At 38.1% G+C, this 19,713-nt stretch overlaps 1 protein-coding gene and 1 pseudogene across 1 annotated transcript in view; one reads left to right on the forward strand and one right to left on the reverse strand.

Annotated features, from left to right (window-relative positions):
* Window positions 1-19,713, forward strand: part of HECTD4 (HECT domain E3 ubiquitin protein ligase 4) — a 159,619-nt gene that overhangs the window by 26,759 nt on the left and 113,147 nt on the right. Inside the window, 3 exon segments of the mRNA XM_045534796.1 lie at window positions 13,450-13,967; window positions 17,714-17,803; window positions 18,418-18,548. Coding sequence (XP_045390752.1) covers window positions 13,450-13,967; window positions 17,714-17,803; window positions 18,418-18,548 — 739 coding nt within the window.
* On the reverse strand, window positions 11,813-12,619 carry LOC123626032 (annotated as a pseudogene).

Below are 19,713 nucleotides of genomic sequence, written 5' to 3' on the forward strand. Positions count from 1 at the left end.
GACGAGAAGGGCAAGATGCAGTGGCATAAAATAGGCAGCAGTTCTTGCTGGGGTCCCCAACCCCGGGGCAGTGAACTGGTACTAGTCCTTGGCCTGTCAGGAACCGAGCGAGCCACGTCACTGCCTGAGCTCTGCTGCCACTCCCCTTATTGGTGGAAAAATTGTCTTCCGTGAAATTTAGGAACCCGGCTGCTCAAGCCGCACAGCAGGAGGTGAGCGGCAGGCGAGCCAGCGAAGCTTCATCTGTATTTACAGCTGTTCCCCATCGCTCGCATCACCACCTGAGCTCCGCCTCCATGGAAACATTGTCTTCCATGAAACCGGTCCCTGGTGCCAAAAAGTTTGGGGACGACTGTCTTAGAGGGACTTAGTGGTCAGCCATGGTCATCAGTAGTGTTTATTGAGTAGTCACAGGGTGCATATTCCCATTCTCACCCAACATAACCAAATAGTTACAGTCCACAGGTTTAGAGACACAGGTTAATGGCTTTGATCTTATAATTAAACTCTGCGTGACACTGATGTCAGCTGTCTTGTTCAGGTCAGAAGCTGACAGCCTAACTAGAGGAAGATGAGGAAGAGGTCAGGAAGTGCTGACCTGGAATGCGTTTGGAAGTGGTGCCTTACTGTGTCTATTGCTCCATCTATTATAGTTTCTTTATTTTGTCTTGTTTGGGGGGGTGCTGTATGTGCACTATCACGTAGCATTTTTAGTCAGTTGTTTGTTCAATAAATATTTATTGAGCACCTGTTATGTACCAGGTTCTCTGGTGCTTGAGATATATTAGTGAACAAAATAGCCAAAGTGGTAAGCTATATTGACAGAGTTTGAAATAAGTTTGAAAAAGATTAAAAAAAATAGAGATGGGGAGGGGTTGGGGGGAAGAAAAAAAAAAAGATTTAAAAAAAATATTAGCAAGTGTTATTAAGTGCTTACCACATGCCAGGGTATTGTACTCTGTGCCTATATCTGGAGAAACAATTCAAAACACATTGAGATTTCAGTGCAGAAGATATAAAGATGAATAAATCTAAGTCCGTATGCTAAAGGAGCATACAGTCTATCAGAATCTTTCTGGTACCTAAAAACAACATATCTATGTAAAAAAATATTTTTAAGTTTTAGTTGTTGGACATTTATTTTCTTTTTTATTTCAGTATAGCAAATTTCCAGTGTTATAAAAAAAGATTTGACCTATCTTCAGAGGTGACTTTGCCTGTAGTTTTAGGAGTTTTAGTCAAATTCTGAAATTGCTGTTCCTAAAAATGTGAAGCACTTGGGGCCAGGTGCAGTGGTTCACGCCTCTAATCCCAGCATTCTGGGATATTGAGGTGGGAGGATCACTTGAGGTCAGGAGTTGGAGGTTGCAGGAAGCTATGATGATGTCACTGCACTCTAGCCTGAGCAACAGAGTGAGACTCTGTCTCAAAAAAAAAAAAGTGAAGCACTTAGGTTCTCCACACCTTATGTTGGGAATACTTTCATTATACAATGATAGAAACCATCAAATGCTTATCAGCAGTGGGTATAGTGATCTTGGTTTGGCTTTTCAGTGCTGGAATAGTAACCAATAGGAATTACAGCCTTTTTAATTATTAATGTTAAATATATACAGATGCTCCTCTATGTTGGGATTATGTCACAGTAAATCCATCATAAATTGAAAATGTCATAAATCAAAAATGTGTTTTCTTTTCTTAAAATTTGATTCCCTTATATGTGAGAAAGTGTTTTCTCAACTTACAGTGGGTTTATCTGGATGTAACCATGTGGAAAGTCGGGGACCATCTATATTCAAAAAGTGTGTGTGTGTATCTATCTTTTGGGTAGCCCTTTTGAATATATATTAATATAATACACACACATATGTAATTTTTTTTGCTGTGATGTTTCCATTTGGTTAAGAAATAGATCCTTACCAGTACCTTTAAAGTCCCCGTGTGCTGTACAATCCAACTCTCCTGTCTCTCCCACCTAGGAAAACGCTATTGTGAATTTTCTGTTTATTTTTCTTTTGCTTTTCTTTGTTCTTTATGATATTAAACAATATAGGGCTTAGCTTTTGTGTGCTTTAAGACTTTATTATATAAATGTAGTATGTCATATGTATTTTTTGTGACTTGGTTTTTTTTTTGAACTCTGCATATGTTACATGATTGTTCCAGGTTGATGTGTGTAGCTACACTTCATTTCTTTTCACTGCTGCATAATTTTAGATTATATAACTGTGTTACAGTGTATCCATTCTCCTGTTGTTAGATATCTGGGTTGTTTCCAGTTTTTGACATTATAAACAGTGTTGCTATGAATATTCTTGTACTTGTCATCTGGTGTTCATGCTCAAGAGTTTCTATAGGGAATTACCTAGGAGTGGATTGCTGGATTGTCGGCTAACATGCATGTAGTAGGCTGAATAATGACCTCCAAAGATACCAAGTCCTAATCCCTGGAACCTGTACATTTTATCTTATATGGAAAAAGGGTCTTTGCAGATGTGGTGGGCCCTAAATGCAAACATAAGTGTCCTTATAAGAGAGAGGCAGAGGGAGATTACGCTAAGAGATTGAAGTGATGAGGCCACAAGCCAAGGAATGCTGGCAGCCACCAGAAGCTTGGAGGCATGAAACTAATTCTCTCCTAGAGCCCCTGCAGGGAGTGCAGCCCTGCCCACACCTTGATTTCAGCTCAGTGATATTGATTTTGGACTTGAGACTTCCAGAACTGTGAGAGAATAAATATCTGCTGTTTTAAGTTACAAAATTTGTGGTGATTTGTTACAGCAGGCACAGGCAACTAATATAATGAATTTTCAACTTAACTGGATAATGCTATATTGTTTTCTAAGGTTTTTGTACCAATTTATATTTCCACCAGGAGGATCTAAGAATTGTTTCATGTTCTTGTCAACATTTTATACTTTTTCATTTTATCAGTAGGAGATTTTACTATGTAATTCTGTAAAACTAGTGCAAATTTTAAAAATTTAGTTCAGAATGCAAAAACAAGAAAAAAATTGAGTACATTAATAAGAAAGTAAAAGTGTTAATACTGTAGTATTGAATACTATAATAATCATAATAATGAAGTTGAGGGATTTGGTTAAATTTATAAATATATTGTAGATAATGTGCTGTAACTATTATTTCTCTTCCCTCATCTCCCAACCACAAAATTTAATATTTTCTGCACACACTCTTCCTTTTCTCTAGAAAACAATCCAGTGATTTGTTGGTACTCATTACATGAATTGGCATACTCTTAGTTTCTGTTTAGTTTATTTGTATTTTTACTCTATGCCAGCATACAAAATCTTTTTGGCTAAACATAGATTGGTGAGAGTTTCTCTCTCTTTTTTTGTTCCGATAACTGTAACCTATTTGCTCAATTAGATAGCATATTTGTGTATGTATTTTGAAAGAACAGATGTTAGTCATCAGTCCCAGAAAATGTATTAATTACATCCTTGTCTCATGAAGTGTATTATTTGATGACAAAAATATTGCTCATACTAACAATAATTGTACCTTAGAGGTGAATTGCGTCTGGCACTTTAAAAAATAATTTTTAAGTGCATTTTCTCATTTGATTAATTTTTGTTCTCTCATTCGTGTATGCCTTGGGGTAAGTCATTTAAGCAGATATATTTACTTCTGAGGAAACTGAATTAATATTCATTGTTTATAAATAGTTTTGAGAATTGCAAGAAAGTTTCTATCAGCAAAATTAAGTGGTGAATTGAGGTGATTTAGCTAGGCCTGCTAATTTAAATAGCTTCCCATCACTGGAAGAAGAAATCCTTGTGTGTCATTTACATTGCAAGAACTATAATATTAATAAAAGGCCATCCATTGAGAGTGGTTGCTGTGTTTTAAACTGTAAGTCTCTCCGCTCCACCCTACACTTTCTGCCTGGAAGCTTAGTTGTTGAAGAAACTTGGTTCTTTGTCCTGTTGAGTTTTCTGCAGTCTAGATTTTGCTTATTGCATTCCCATGGTATAGCTTAACATGTTTTTTTCTGTCTTCTCTATTTCCTGTAAATTCATATTTGAATCTATAGGCCATGATTTGATCAGATTCGGGTTTTATTTTATTTATTTATTTTTGGTAAGACTGTTTCATGGATGGAGGTGTGTATCTTCACCAGTAAGCACATAACGTCTGCTTGTCTCTTTTTGTGATGTTTGCAGCTGCTAAAGCTCAATGCCTAGATCTATTAAATTGTTAGCAATCGTAAAATAGTGATATTCTGTCATTCCCTTTGCTTACTAGCTGGAATACTTATATAAAGAGAAGTTTTTTCTCATCAACTGTTTGCTTACGTAGGTATAGAGTTCATATAAGAAAAGCAGGATAAATGTTTAAATGTCTCCTTATATTAACCAATCTTCAAAGTAATGAGTTGGTTTGTTAACATCCTCCAATGATGATTTTCCTTTTTTATAATATTACAAGCTCATGGATTTAAACATATTTGATGTGTTTCTGTCCATTGCAGTTATTGTCCTTATTGATCTGGCAGTATCATTGTTTCTCAAAATGAATTATTCTTTTTCTAAACAAGATATACAAATGGCCAATAAGCTCATTAAAAGATGCTCAACATCATTACCCACCAGGGAAATGCAAGTCAAAACTACACAAAGATATGACTTCACACACTAGGATGGCTATAATAAAACAGACAGATAATAACAAGTGGTACCAATTATGTGGAGAAATTGGAATCCTCATCCATTGCTGGTGGGAATATAAAATGGTACAGCCACCTTGGAAAACAGTTTAGCATTTCCCCTACATGGTAAACATAGAGTTAACATATGACTCATCAGTTCCATTCCTAGGTATTTACACAAGAGGGATGGAAACATATGTCTACACAGCCTGTACATGAATGTTCACAGCAGCACTATTCATAGTAGCCAGAAAATGGAAATAACTCAAGTGTCCATCGACTGATGAATGGATAAATAAAATGTAGTCTTACTGAGCAAGAAAAAGGAATGAAGTACTGATACATGCTAAAATATGGATGAACCTTGAAAACCTTATGCTAAGTGAAAGAGGCCAGTTACAAAAGACCATATAGAGTATGAGTCCGTTTACATGAAATGTGAAGAATAGGCAAATCTGTAGAGATTGACAGATTAGTCATTGCTTAGAGCTGGGAGGTTTGGGGGGAATGGAGAGTGACTGCTAATGGGTTCGAGGTTTCTTTGAGGGGTGATGAAAATGTTCTAAAATGTTAATATGCTAAAGGCCATTGAATTGTGCACTTTAAGTGGGTGAATTTGTGATATGTGAATTATATTAAAATAAACCTTTAATAAAGATTATATATTTTTAAGAAAAGGACGCCCTACCTAGAATCACCCAGGGAGCTTGCTTTAAATGCAAGTTCCAGGGCAATATCTTAGACCTCTTGAAACAATCTTTAGAGGTGGATCCCAGGAATCTTTATATTAACATAAAGTGTGCACATCCAGGGAGACTGATACACACTGTTTGAATTAAATATTATCAAAGTTCTTTCTTGTGCTGTGCATGCCAGTAACTTCTTATTTCTGCATCTGGAGTGGTAGAGAATAGGTCTTCCTCTTCCACAGGACAGCCTTTTGGCCTTTGAAGGCAGCACCCCCTTCCAACTCATCTCTTTAGTAGGCCATGCATCCCCAGTTCCTTAACCATTTCTCATGTAACATGATTTCCAGATTAGTCAAGTCACCCTCTTCTGGACAAGCTCTAGTCTGTTAATGACTTCTTAAAATGAGGTACTCGGAACTGAACAGGATATTTCAGTTATAGTTTGACCGTTGCAGAATATAAATGGGATTATTACCCTCCGTTGCCCCTTACACTGGAATTCTACTGATGTGTTTTAAGATTGCATTAGATTTTTTGGTGTTGTTTTTTTTTTTTTTTTTTTTTGTGAGACACGGTCTCACTCTGTTGCCCAGTCTGGAGTGCAGTGGCCTCATCACAGCTCACTATAGCTTCAAACTCCTGAGCTCAAGCAATCCTCCTGCCTCAGCCTCCTGAGTAACCTACAGGTGCACGCCACCATGATGGACTAATTTTTCCATTTTTTGTAGAGATTGGTGGGGGGAGTCTCGCTCTTGCTCAGGCTGTTCTGGAACTCCTGGCCTCTAGTGCTCCTCCCCCCACTCAGCCTCTCAGAGTGCTTGCATTACAGTTGTGAGCCATTGCACCTCGCCTGCATTAGCTTTTTAAAACTGTTGGCTCAAGTGAAGCTTGTGTCTAATTCAAACCTTGTGTACCCCACCTTCAACTCTCCCAGCTTTTATCTAGTCAGGTCTTCTTGAAGGGTGATCAGGAAAAATTCCCTTTCTTAGTGGTGGTCTGGTCTAAAACATGGAAGGTAGTATCTTTAATATCCTAACAATTGTTTAGCAGTTTCACCTTTTTCAGAGCACTGCCTGTGCATTGTCTCCTTTGATTGTAACAACTGTGTAAAATGGAGGCAGGTGTTACCCTCATTTTATAGGTATAGAAACAACAGACTGAGAGAGTTTAGGTAAAATGCCTGAGAATGGAGAAAATTATTTGCAGGGGCTGGCACTAGTTCCCCCAACTTGGTGGTTTGAAACCGTGGCTGCACAATTGCATTCACCTGTGGAATTTGAAAAAAAAAAAAAAAAAAAAAAGGATGCCTAGGCCCCGTCCCCAGATACTCTGAGTTAACCAGACTGGGGTGGAACTGACTCATTAGTCTTGTTTGAAAGTGCTCAAAGCAATTCTCGTGTTTGGCCGAGGTTGAGAACAGCTGCCCTAACTCAGATTCTGATGTCCCCTCCCCCACCACGTGTATTTTTTTCATCTAATTAAAAGACTCTTATGTGGAAGAGAAAGAATTATTTTCTGTTGTTCCAGAAGGCAGAATTAGAATTAGTCCATGTGGTAGAGCGTTGCTTAGATGTACAGTGGAAACCAGGTGTAAGTCCTAAAAGGATTATTCTTGGAATTTATGTATTTTCTCATTCATTAATTTGTCATTCATGTGCCAGACACTGTGCTCGGCTCTGGTGATACAAACATTATTAAGACATGGTCTCCCCTTTTTGGAGCTCACAGCTGAAAGAGGAGACAGACTGTAAACAAACATTATAGTAAAGTGTGGTGTTACACATACTGGAGCTGTATAATTTCCTGCTTTAATTTGCTAAAGTTTTGTATTAAAAATTGTCACCAGTGATTTTTCTTTTTTCTTTTTTTTTTTTTTTTTGAGACAGAGTCTCGCTCTGTCATCCTGGCTAGAGTTCAGTGACGTCATCAGAGCTCACAGCAACCTCAAACTCCTGGGCTCAAGTGATCCTCCTGCCTCAGCCTCCCGAGTAGGTATAGTCACGCCACCAGGCCCAGCTAATTTTTCTATTTTTAGCAGAGATGGGATCTCATTCTTGCTAAGGCTGATCTCAAACTCCTGAGCTCAAGAGATCTTCCTGCCTCGGCCTCTCAAAAGTGCTGAGATTACAGGCATGAGCCACCATGCCTGGCCGATAAGTGATCCACTCTTGATTAGGGCTTCACTATTATTAGAGATAGAATTCCATCCTTCCATCACAATTCATTTACTGGTTCACATGAGATCTTTCTAATTTTCTTTGATTGCAATATGTAATTCTATTTGGCCATGATTGCCATCTTCAAGATGTGAAAAATGGTAGAAAAATCTGTAGAAGTATTTAAGAATCTTTTCTGACATTTGAGGATTTCAGTATTCTGCCTTAAGAGTTTTGTATTGAGGTTGCTAGTCTGGCCAGTTGATCTGCTTTGAAATAATCCAAGTATAGATTCCTTTTAGGCTGACAGGTTCATGTAATGAATTGAATTTGTTAATGTCCCATACTAGGGAGTGTAGTAATATAATTCATCTATTTGGAGCTTGAGTGACCCTGAGATTTAAACACCATTTCCTTTTTGAAATTGAAAGGTTTTATTGTTCATTGATAGTCCCAATATCTGCAGGGTCTTTCCCATTCCTCACCCCTGTCTTCCCTCCTAACCAAGAACATAATCAGCTCTATATTATTTGTGATAAACCACTGCCAAAGTACAACAGATGGGACCAGTGAACTGATTTAAGGAAACCATTTCCTAAGGTACTTGCAATTGTTCATTGTCAGATATGTCCCCTAAATTTTAAATATATCAATTGTGTCACCATTTGTTTGACTACCAATTATTTAAAGATACCAATCATTTGCTTGTGAAAAATATGAGGTCTAGTTATGACTGCTTTTCTTGTATATAAACGATGTAATTTGTCATCTGCCCATTTCTTTTTTTAACAGAGAAGAAAATAACACTCATGTTTCTATTATCACAGACACTAATGAAATTTCAAAATTGAACAAGTGTGTTTTACAGATCCCTAATTAGAAGGCATATGCAATTTTTGTACTGCTTTTAATTATTTTTTATTATATAATACTCTTTTTATATGTTATAATTTAATTTAACATTTCCCTTTTGGATTTTGAGATTGTTTCTACTTTTTCTACTGTAATAAATAAGACTGCAATGAACATCTCAGTGTTTTTCTTTTCTTTTCTTTTCTTTTTTTCTTTTTTTTGAGATAGTCTTGCTCTGTCACCCTGACTAGAGTACAGTGGCATCATCACAGCTCACTGAAGCCTCAAACTCCTGGGCTCAAGTGATCCTTCTGTCTCAGCCTCCCGAGTAGCTTGGATTACAGGCACATGCCACCATGCCCGGCTGGCTAACTTTTCTATTTTTTGTAGAGACAGGGTCTCACTCTTGCTCAGGCTGGTCTCAAACTCCTGATCTCAAGCAGTCATCCTGCCTCAGCCTCCCAGAGTGCTAAGATTACAGGTGTGAGCCACCATGCCCGGCCTCAGTGTATTTCTTATTTCTAGAATATTGCTTGAGGACAAATTCTTAGAATTTCTATTTCTTTCAGAAGTATACTCAAATATAAGAAAAGGTGATTTTAGCTTCTTACCTGACCCTTTTAGAGAATTATCACTCTGCTATTCTGAACAACAAAGTAGATGGAAATTGATATTTATATAATACTTAAGGGATTATAGTAGTTCATGCCTAAATCCTTGGGTCCTGACTTTTCTGCTAATGATTAGTCTAGTTAATGTCCTTATATGTATATATGATATTCTCTACCACTTAAAAAGCCTCTATATGCTCATCCTCACTCCCACATATACTTGAAATGCAGGTTGGCATTTCACATTTCACATCATGGCTGGCTGGTATATGTTCTCCAGTATTTTTCTAGTTAGAAAATGGAAATAAATTGGCCAAAATGATCTGATCCTGTGTTCTTGTATGGACTATTGGAGTCTCGTTCAAAGCCAGATTTGGCCAGCAAAGAATATTTTGCCTGCCTTCTGTTAGACTTTCCAGAATGATTCATGTCATCTTAGCTTAAAAACACATATGTTATATATGATAAAAAAAATTACATTAAGGCTATGCGTTACTTTGAAAGTCACTCCCTTAACTGGGGCGACTTCAGCATTATCACCAAAGTACAGTTAGTACTGATTAAGGATGACAGGGATCTTCCCTTTTCCTTAAATAGCTTTCCCCTTTTTAAAGAGAAAAATATTAAATTTCTAATGACATTTTGGTCAAGAGCAGTGGTTTTATATGAGGATCTGAGACAAATCATTTAATATTCATAAGTACTAGAATAGATCCTCCACAGCTGACTTACTAAAACCCAAAGATACGTCTTTATAAAATGGTTTCAGGCCATGACCTTCAAATTTCAGAATTCTAAAAAACAGCAGCATAGCAGACAGTTCTGGGTTTTCAGAAGGGGCCATTGAAATGGATAATGCTGAGTAGTCTAATGGATTTCTGGAAGCATGGTGTGCTTTAGATATTGCTAAATCAATAAACACAGCAGTCATTTAAGTGTGTATATTATATAATATTTGGTTAATTGTATTATAGCTAAAATCCTCTCAGAATATTTGTCTTTTAAGTGGGATGCTAAATATAACTGAAGTACTTGTAAAAATAGAATGACCAGAAGAATGCAGAATATATATTTTTTAAAGCTATGTTAAGTTAAATCTTAATATTTGCAGTTAGCTACAGATTCTATCATACATATCATTTTATGTAGTGTGAAATACCATATTTCAGAAGTACTTGTGTTTAAGATTGATAATAAAAATACATAGTTTGGTTTTATGTTACTGAGTTGTTCTTCAATTCTTGAGTTCAATAAAAGCCTATGCTGAATTTTTTAGTAATTGCTTCATTTGGCATAAGTAGATGATTGATGTACCATAAGTAAAAATGTATGTGGCACACGTATGGGTTTTATATGAAAGAATTGTATTAGGTGGAAGAAATAACAAAATCAATATTGGAAACCTTTTTAAAGAATGCTTCAAAATTTCTTATAAACATGTTCGTAACTGGGAAGATGATCAAATTTAAAATTTTGTGATTTTTTTTACACCATTGAAAATTATTTCAGTAATCTTTGTTTATTGAATGTAATGGTGGAGGCTGGTTATTGATTTTGGTGGGGGAGAGACGCTAAAAAAAGAAAATACACAGTTTGACTTTCTTGGGTATGATTACAGCTTCAAGGCAGGTGGTTGCCCTTGAAATATGATCATTTTTTAAGGAACTTGAGTATATTTATCTGCTGCCATCTAAAAAATAATCAGAAGGATAATTTGTGTTTGGTGAATCTAAATAAAAGTGTAGGGAAATAAAGCTTTGTAGGACTTGATGTTGAAGGACATTTAATCAATCACTATTTGTTTTATCCTGTTGTTGTATTAAAAACTAAGTAAAAATGTCCCTAGCTCTTATTTTTAATAATTTGATTTTCAATACAGCTTTACCCAATGATACCTAGTTAAATACAACTATACCTTGGTTAGAACTTTTCCCCTTTTATTTAATTTTTTTTTTTGAGACAGAGTCTCACTCTGTCACCCTGGTCAGAGTGCCGTGGCGTCAGCCTAGCTCACAGCAACCTCAAACTCCTGGGCTCAAGCAATCCTTCTGCCTCAGCCTCCCAAGTAGTTGGGACTACAGGCATGTGCCACCATGCCCAGCTAATTTTTTTTTTCTATATACATTTTTAGATGTCCATATAACTTCTTTCTAGTTTTAGTAGAGACGGGGGTTTCGCTCTTGCTCAGGCTGGTCTCGAACTCCTGACCTCGAGCGATCCACCCGCCTCGGCCTCCCAGAGTGCTAGGATTATAGGCGTGAGCCACCACGCCCGGCCTAATTTTTAAAACTTTCATACAGTGAAATTGACCATTTTTGGCGAGTGTACAGTTCTATGAATTTAAACACATGTATGAATTCCTGTAACCATCACCACAGTTGGAACACAGAACAGTTCCTTCATCCCCTAAAGGAACCATTCATATGCAGTCATGACCTACCCTTACCCGTATACCTTGGCAATCAATGAGCTGTTCTCTATCACCAGAGTTTTCTTTTTTCCAGAATGCCATAGAAATGAAATCATATAGGACATTACCTTTTGAAATCGGTTGGCTTCTTTCACTCCACAAAATGCCATTAGATACATTGAAGTAATCATGTTTATCAATAGTTTGTTTCTTTTTTTGTTAAGTTGGTTGAAATTTTATGGCATTTGTGTGTTACTTCTGATCTGATAGGCTGGCACTGAATTTTGAATTGGTTATCTTTTTTTTTTTGAACTATGAACATTTTTCATATCAGTTAAGTGAGATGCTTACAGTTAATTTTTTGAATTGGAATTTGTTTTGTTCGTTTTTACAGCATTTTCAGTTTTATGATAATTATTAAGTCATCTCTTGACTCTGCCTGCATTCAGCACGTGCTGTTGTGCAGCTTTCTTTGCTTTTACCATCTCAATGAGTTCCTGGTATTGTTTCATGCGGTATTTCTTTGTGCTGCCAGGCCCTGCTTCTGCTATTTTCTCCCATCTTTCAGGTGTATTTATTGGGAATGTTTTCAAAGCTTGTTTGAAAAGCTGCTGTTCTTCTGTTGTCCAAGGGGTGAAGTGTGTACCTGGACCTTCAAATCATTCTGAAGGTTTTTCATTGTCAGCTTGAGGCACCACTCCATATTCTTTTAAAAATTTATCAAAAACCTTTTTGTTTATGTTATCTTTTTGACGAGGGTCAAGTTTTTGGATACTCTTTGCTTTGCCAGTAACATCTTTGGTGGTTGTCTTGACTCCAGAAGCAGAATATATGTTCATGTAGTTAGCAGTAACTTCTCATCTTGAATGCATTTTGGCAGGGAAGAGATTCCCAGCTGTCACTAGTAATTGCAGATCATCTTCTGACCAATTTTTACTGCCATTTCCACCTCCACCAGTCGATTTCTCTGCATTCTTAGGTGCTTGTTGCATGTGAGCCTCAGCTTCCTATTTCTCTTTTCTAATTTGATCATTTATTTCTTCTGTTTTCCAGAGCAGTCATTCCTACTTCTTTTGTGATGATGTGAGTGTTTCATTCAGGCACTGTAAGCTTTCTAGTTCAAGCTGATCACAATGTTTTTCTACTTTTTCCATCATTTTATCCCACTATGCCTCCCTGTCAGAAAAGTGAATCCAGGTCTTGGATGAGTTTTTAAGTTTTTGCCTTTCCTTTTTTTTTGGGGGGAGGGGATGGGATCTTGCTTTGTTGCCTAGGCTGGAGTAATGGCTAATCATGGGCACAATTATAGCACAACAGCTTTGAAATTCTGGGCTTAAGTGATCCTCCCGCCCCTGCCTCCCAAAATGCTGGGATTATAAGCGTGAGCCACCACACCTGGCCTACATTAAGTTTTGAAGAACAAAAATAAAACTTTGTTCCATTTTCACTGATAATCCACCTGGTAATAGGAGTTAGAGACTTAACATTTATAACTCAAGATCATTTAATAAAGATTTATACTTCAGTTTTTTAAAATAAATTACTTGAATTAATTTCTGAATTTCATACTTAACTATATTCTTTTATGATTTGGGTTCTTTCAATTAGGTCTAATCCTAATTTTTAAAATTTATTTATTATTATTTTTTTTATGAAGTGGGAGAGCGAGCAGGGAGTTCAATTTCCTTTTTTTTTTTTTTCCGAGAGAGTCTCACTCTGTCGCCCTGAGTAGAGTGCAGTGGCATCATCATAGCTCACTGTAGCCTCAAACTCCTGGGCTCGAGCAATCCTCCTGCCTCAGCCTCCCAAGTAGCTGGGACTACAGGTCTGTGCCATGATGCCTGTCTACTAATCCCAATTGTAATAGGAACATTAGCAGAAAAGCCAAAGGCAAAAAATCTCTGTCAGCAAAGAATGGCTTTACAGTACATGGTTTCTATTTGGTTGTAATTAAAATAATTTTTGGTGTGGACTATTTTGGGATATCATTAAATATATTTGCCTCCATAGATGACTTTAGGGAAAGCAATACCCACTTCTCTCTTGTCTTTTTCCTTAGATTTTAACATTCGAGACCAAGAACCCGTCGGAGTTAGCAGAACGTTTGCGCTCTGTTTGTGGGAATCAGAGCAACGCCTATGCCCGCCTGCTCGAATACCGCCTGAATGCCTTGCGAGGACTGTGGAATGCCCAGCGCCAGCTGGCCTTGGAAGAACAGCATGAAAGGGAAAGTTCGGGGGACGAGGAAACTTTGGCCCTGCTCAAACGCCAGGGCTTGTTGCAGCAACCCGAGCAAGCGCCCTTCACTTCACGGATGGGACTCCTGCTGGTCTTCCCCCTCATTCAGTCCCAGAGTCGAACAGACCCCTCTCTCTGTAACATAACTGCTGAGGTGCTATTGAACTGCCTTCGCGACTGCCAGCCTTTGAGCCTGACCAAGGAGCCTGCTGACTGTCTCAATGGAATTGAAACTTTGCTGTGCTCTTGGCTAGAGGAGACTTCTGACATAGGCCGACACATCCCACATAAGCAAAAAGAAAACGCTGCTGCCGCCCTAGTGGCTTTGGCATGTGCCAGGTAAGAGAAATAGTATGCACCACTTGATGACCTTGTGACTACTACTACCTAGGTTGGGTGAGTGAATAAGAAGTCAAGTATATTTGATGAAAGTCTTACCATCCAGAAGTCCTTCTTTGTTTTCAGTATTGAATTTCACAGCCTTGACAGTGCATAAGATGCTTCCACCAAAACTGGGCACCAGGTTCCTGAGCCAGAACCCAAGTTTAAGTTTCCGCTTTGTGCTATACCTTGATAACAACTGAAAAGGGAGACTCAGCCTTGCCATCTATTCCACCCTTAGATGGATAATGTTTTACATCAGGTATTAATAGTTAGAGGATGATATGTCTATATTTCTTCTGGGAGGATGGTCAAAAATTTGTAGAGCTTTTAATTTTTTTCATACCTGTCTATAAGGAGTGCATCAGCAAGCTAGTGGGTTATTACTCAGCTGGACTCAATCACAAGACTGAGTCACAGATTATATTTCTGGACCCGATGCTTGCCTTCATCAACTTACTTGAAAGATCTCTCGGTATATATCTAGATTTAATAGTGTGCTGTCCTTTATGTGTAAGTTGATGTCATTGATCTACTGGCAGCAGGAAATGTGCTTGGAGTTGCTTTTCCAGGAAAGGATTTATATGTTCTCCCACCCAGTAACCTGTATGATCACTGGCACCTATGTGAGAAAGAAGGTTCACTACTCGTGTTTTCCTCTGAGCTGATTGTCTAGAGACCAGTTAGGACCGTGGTCTGACAAATTAGTGTTGCTAATCTGTCCCTCTCCCTTAGAATTATTTCTTTGGTTGGGATTGTCCTTTCTCTAGCCACACATATGTGAGGAAATTCTTCCTGGAGGATTATGTTCTTAGTTATAAGGCTTCTTCCCCTGTTTTCTCTTTATCGTTTCAAGGTTTACCTTCAAATGATTGACTCTCAAGTGTTTTTTTTTTTTTTTTTTTTTTTTTTTTTGAGACAGAGTCTCACTCTGTTGCCCAGGCTAGAATGAGTGCCATGGCGTCAGCCTAGCTCACAGCAACCTCAAACTCCTGGGCTCAAGCAATCCTACTGCCTCAGCCTCCTGGGTAGCTGGGACTACAGGCATGCGCCACCATGCCCGGCTAATTTTATATATATATATATTTTTAGCTGTCCATATATTTCTTTCTATTTTTAGTAGAGACGGGGTCTCGCTCTTGCTCAGGCTGGTCTCGAACTCCTGAGCTCAAAGGATCCGCCCGCCTCGGCCTCCCAGGGTGCTAGGATTACAGGCGTGAGCCACCGCGCCCGGCCTCAAGTGTTTTTTAAAGGCAAAATGGCACCGTTATTCATTGTCAGTTTCTTTGCCTTGAGCAAACTGTCATAGCTTAGTTTTAGATCCTCAAAAACTATAGTTTATGGATCCTGATATGTGCTTAATTCTGGAGACATTATTGGGTGGTACTGAAATAAATTTCCCTGTAAAGGCTTTATATTGGATCAACTTATTTTCTGCATATGCAGAAGAATTTCAAGTCCTAGATCTGTTATCAGTGTGAAAATTTCATTTTGAGAAAATTTTCTTTTAGATCATACTATCTTTAGACAGATTTAGGATGTTAGGAATAATCATCAACTCTTTAGTTTCAAACAGTTTGGTTCATAAAATTCATGTTTTTATTTTGTACCCAAATTCAATCTATACTACAGATAGTTATTGAAATTGCTTCATGTATTTGAGATTCCAAATTCAATTCAGCAGAATCTTGAAGTGAATGTTTTTATTTATTCTTTTTCTTGTTTTTTTTTAAACATGGTTCCTACATTTTATTGCTAATATTATCACCTTGTTCTGACTTTATTTACCTTAGAAATCACATACTTTTCAGTGCTAGATCATCTTAATGAAGTTATTAGGGGCATATTATTGAACTTGTAAGGTTGATGCTCTCAAAGACAAAACAACTCTTCCAAAAAACTATTATGAAGATGTTTACTCATTTAACTAACTAATAATTATTGAACATCTCTGATGTACAGGAACCTTGCTAGGTCTTAGGGACATATTAATAGTTACTGAAGGTCTCTTACCTTATTGAGCTTACAGTTGAATAGGCTCAGGAGCTTCATTCTGCGAAATTACTCACTTACCACATGGAAGGCATTCTTCTTGGTGGTTAGGGATACAGCGGTGAACAGGCAGACAGTCCCTAAAATTGCAGAATTTACATGAGAGTGAGGGAGGCAGACAATGAATGATAAATACATAAAAGATCATTTCAGAGAGGAGTATTCACTATAGGAAAAGAAACCATGATGTTGCAATAGAGAATGACATGCAAGTGGGGGCAGCATTAGCTAGAGATGCCAGGTGAGGCCTTACTGAAGAGGTGACACTTGAACTGAGGACTGGATGATGAGAAAGACCCAGTGGCAAAACTCTGATGTTCGTTCTGTGCTTGGGGTATCTGAGGGACAGCAAAGTGGGCGAGGTAGCTGGAATGAGATGGTAGCAGGAAAGTGGCAGGAGATTGGGTTGGCAGGGCCCAGATCACGTAGGGGCTTGTGAGCCATGGATGGAGTTTACGTTTTATTCTTCAAATCTGATTGCGTCTGGCAGGTAGTAATTCCTTATAGTTGGTTAATGATTCTAAACTTTCCAGATATTAAAGTTTTCACCCCTTTGTTTTAACCTCACTGTTCCCCAGGGAAGTATCCCTGTTGGACAGATGAAGAATCAAAACTCCATAGGAGTTAGGTGACGAGACTGAGACTGTACAGCTGGTGAGTGACAGAGCCAGGTTTCAGAACCTGTGTGTCCTGATTCCAACTCGTGTTTTTATACTCCATCTGCTGCCTCCCTGCCTTCTACTGTTCTTTGGTTTTTATTCTTCGAACACTAAAGATAGTGAAAGGGGCAATTAAGAGGAGGACTCTAGGCCTCCTTGGTCCTGCTTTAGGTATTCCATTTCTTTTGGGGTTTAGGTATATGATACCTAGCAATTAAAGCCTTGGCGAAGAGAAGTCAGCCCATCTGATACAGGCAATCATTTAGTTCAGGAAGTGTTCTTGTGGTGATTTACACTTGGGATGTGGCCAGGTAAGTCTTGTGCATCTTAAAAGCACCTTCTTTTAGATCCTGCTGACTGTATTACAAACTTCCCAGAGCCGCGAGCCTCAAGTCTCAAGGCTTGGGAACTCAAAGGAATTCAGGTAGTGGTGAGCTCTGCAAATATTACAACTATATGCTTCACAGCAGGGGGATACAGAAGGAACACCCCTCAGCACAAAGTATTAATTATTTGAATGTATTCCTTTTAGTCATATTTAATGTGAAGAGGTTTAGTGAACCGTTATTCAAAATGGATAAACTTAACAAAGATTTAAAAATCAAGCCTGGAAATAGTGTTAGATTCTAAATATAACCTTGAACAAAATGTCTCCTCTAGACTAGAAGGGAACAATATCCAACCATAATAGCCGCAAGTTCTTTGTGCTTGAGCCTTATGTGTTGAACTTTGGTATTAGGGGAAAATTGTTTACCTTTCCAAATGCAAGGAGAGCATCTTCATAATTGGCATGGTGCTGCTCCCATAGTAATTTTTTTTATGAGCCAATGGTAACAGGTAAAAACCAAGTATAGTTTGTATAGTACATCTTCTGATCAGCAGAAGCAAGTGGACACATTTTAGAACCTTCTCATGTGGTTAATAAAATGAACATTAACAACGTAAATTATTTCACTTTCAATTTTGATGATTTTCTGTTCCTTTAATTTTTAGGGGATCATTGAAAACTTTTGTCCATACAGTCCATCTATTACAGAAACAGACTGATCTAGGGTCCCTGCCTGTAGCTGACGTACTGTATAGGTAAGTTGTCACTTTGGATACTTACCCTCCTTCCAAACAAGGCAGATTTGTGAATAAAAGCTTTTTTAATAAGGAGATTGCTCAACTCTTATCAATTCATGACCCATTTTTAAGAGTCTCATGCTCTACCGACTGAGCTAGATGGGTGACCCATGACCCATTTTTAAATAAGAATGGAATCATATTTACCTTTGTAAGTAAGAATTTTATCTTTCCTTCTTTGAAAGCGTTCCTAGGGCATGTTACTTTTTCATTCTTTTTAATTTTTGTGTCTTTAAAAAATGCAATAGCTTGCAATGAAATCTTATTATAAATTTTGAGATGATATATTAAAGTATAAAGAAGAAAGTGAAAATCATTCATAATCTCATTACCCAAAGATAACCACACCTAATGTTTTGGTACATATGCTTCCTAATTGACACCCTTCTCTGTCTCTATTTTGTTCTTACACACAAGTGTACATATAAAATACATACATTTTGCACACAGATCTAATTTTTTTATAATATCTTTGTAAGCACTGCTTTGTAACTTTTTTCATTTAAAAGTATTATGAACATCTTTTCAGATGTATAATATTTGTCTTGCAATTTTCCTTCTCCCCCTTATAGGCTATTGCTTTTGGAGGGGGGGCCTGGGTCCCCGTCCTGTTTGCTTGGGGGCAAGCACATAGTATCATGGGGGTATGAAGACATGTTGCCTGCGCCAGACAGCAACACTGGCTCCAGTTCTGAAAATAAAGGTAATGTCAGGGTTTTCTGTTCTGTGATTGATATTAAGATGTAAATGTAATGGTTTTAGATCATTGTGTGCTTTAGACATAACTGTGTGTTCCTTTTAACTAAGAGCTCAAGATTTCTATACAGTGTGCTCATTGTCTGCTTTATCAGTAAGAGTATAAAGCCGATACTGGGTGAGGTAAGAAAATGGATAGGCTTGACTATCGCACGGAACAGGTATCATCCACACACTCTTGCCAAGGAGGCATGAATTACTTAAGTTGGTTTCTGGGTATGAAAGCCTTAAGTTGAATTTTTTTGTCTGCTAATAGAGTATCAGGTCTTGCTGCTTGATACTATTTCTTTTAGTAATTCATTGTGTGTGTTAATGAACTCTGCTATCCTGAAAGCAAAAAATGAGGAGGTTTGAGGGAACATGAATCGTTAAGGATCTCCTTTAAACAAAGTAGGCTGGATTCAAATGTTTTTATACAGCTTTAAAGTATTACATGTCAGCTTATTACATTATCTCAACAAAAATGGCAGAAGCTCCCTTAACTAACTTGCCGGAGGATTTAGGCCTCTCCATTTGCTCAGTAGAATGTGCAGACCGGTGCTGCGGCCTGCCAAACCCACGGGGCTGGTCAGCGCTCCTTGACACCTCTGTGCACTGCTCTTCCCACTAGCGGAGCTGCAGGTTGGCCAAGAGTCAGCCTTGCTCCCAAACCTGTTTGTTACTGTGATTAGTACTTGTTGTTGTGATTATATCATTAAATATTACATAGCTGATGAAATAGGAATGAAAAAAAAGCCTAGGAAATTGTTTCCATAAGAAAGCTGAGTGTTTTAGAAAGACTCAGTAAAGTGAATCTTTAAGAAATTGGTGTTTTTCAGGTGTGGCATTGAGTCCCCTTCGGCCTACCACTTCATTTTCTGCCTTCCATGGGGCAACTTCCTGGGCAACCCTAAGGGCACGGTGCAGAATCTAAGCAACAGTCTACCTTGCACCTCCCAGCCCAGGGCCTGTGCCTTCTCACAGTGCACCGCTTCTTCTAGACGGTCGTGTGAGAGTGCTGAGAGAAGAGGCAAAGCTTTTAGATATGATTGATCCCCTTCACTGACTCAGCCAGCGTCAGCAGGAGAAGCAGAATGCCTGCAGGACCCGAGAAGTTCTCAGACATTATAGGC

Source organism: Lemur catta, chromosome 21, assembly GCF_020740605.2.
Source record: "Lemur catta isolate mLemCat1 chromosome 21, mLemCat1.pri, whole genome shotgun sequence".
NCBI classification, from domain to species: Eukaryota; Metazoa; Chordata; class Mammalia; order Primates; family Lemuridae; genus Lemur; species Lemur catta.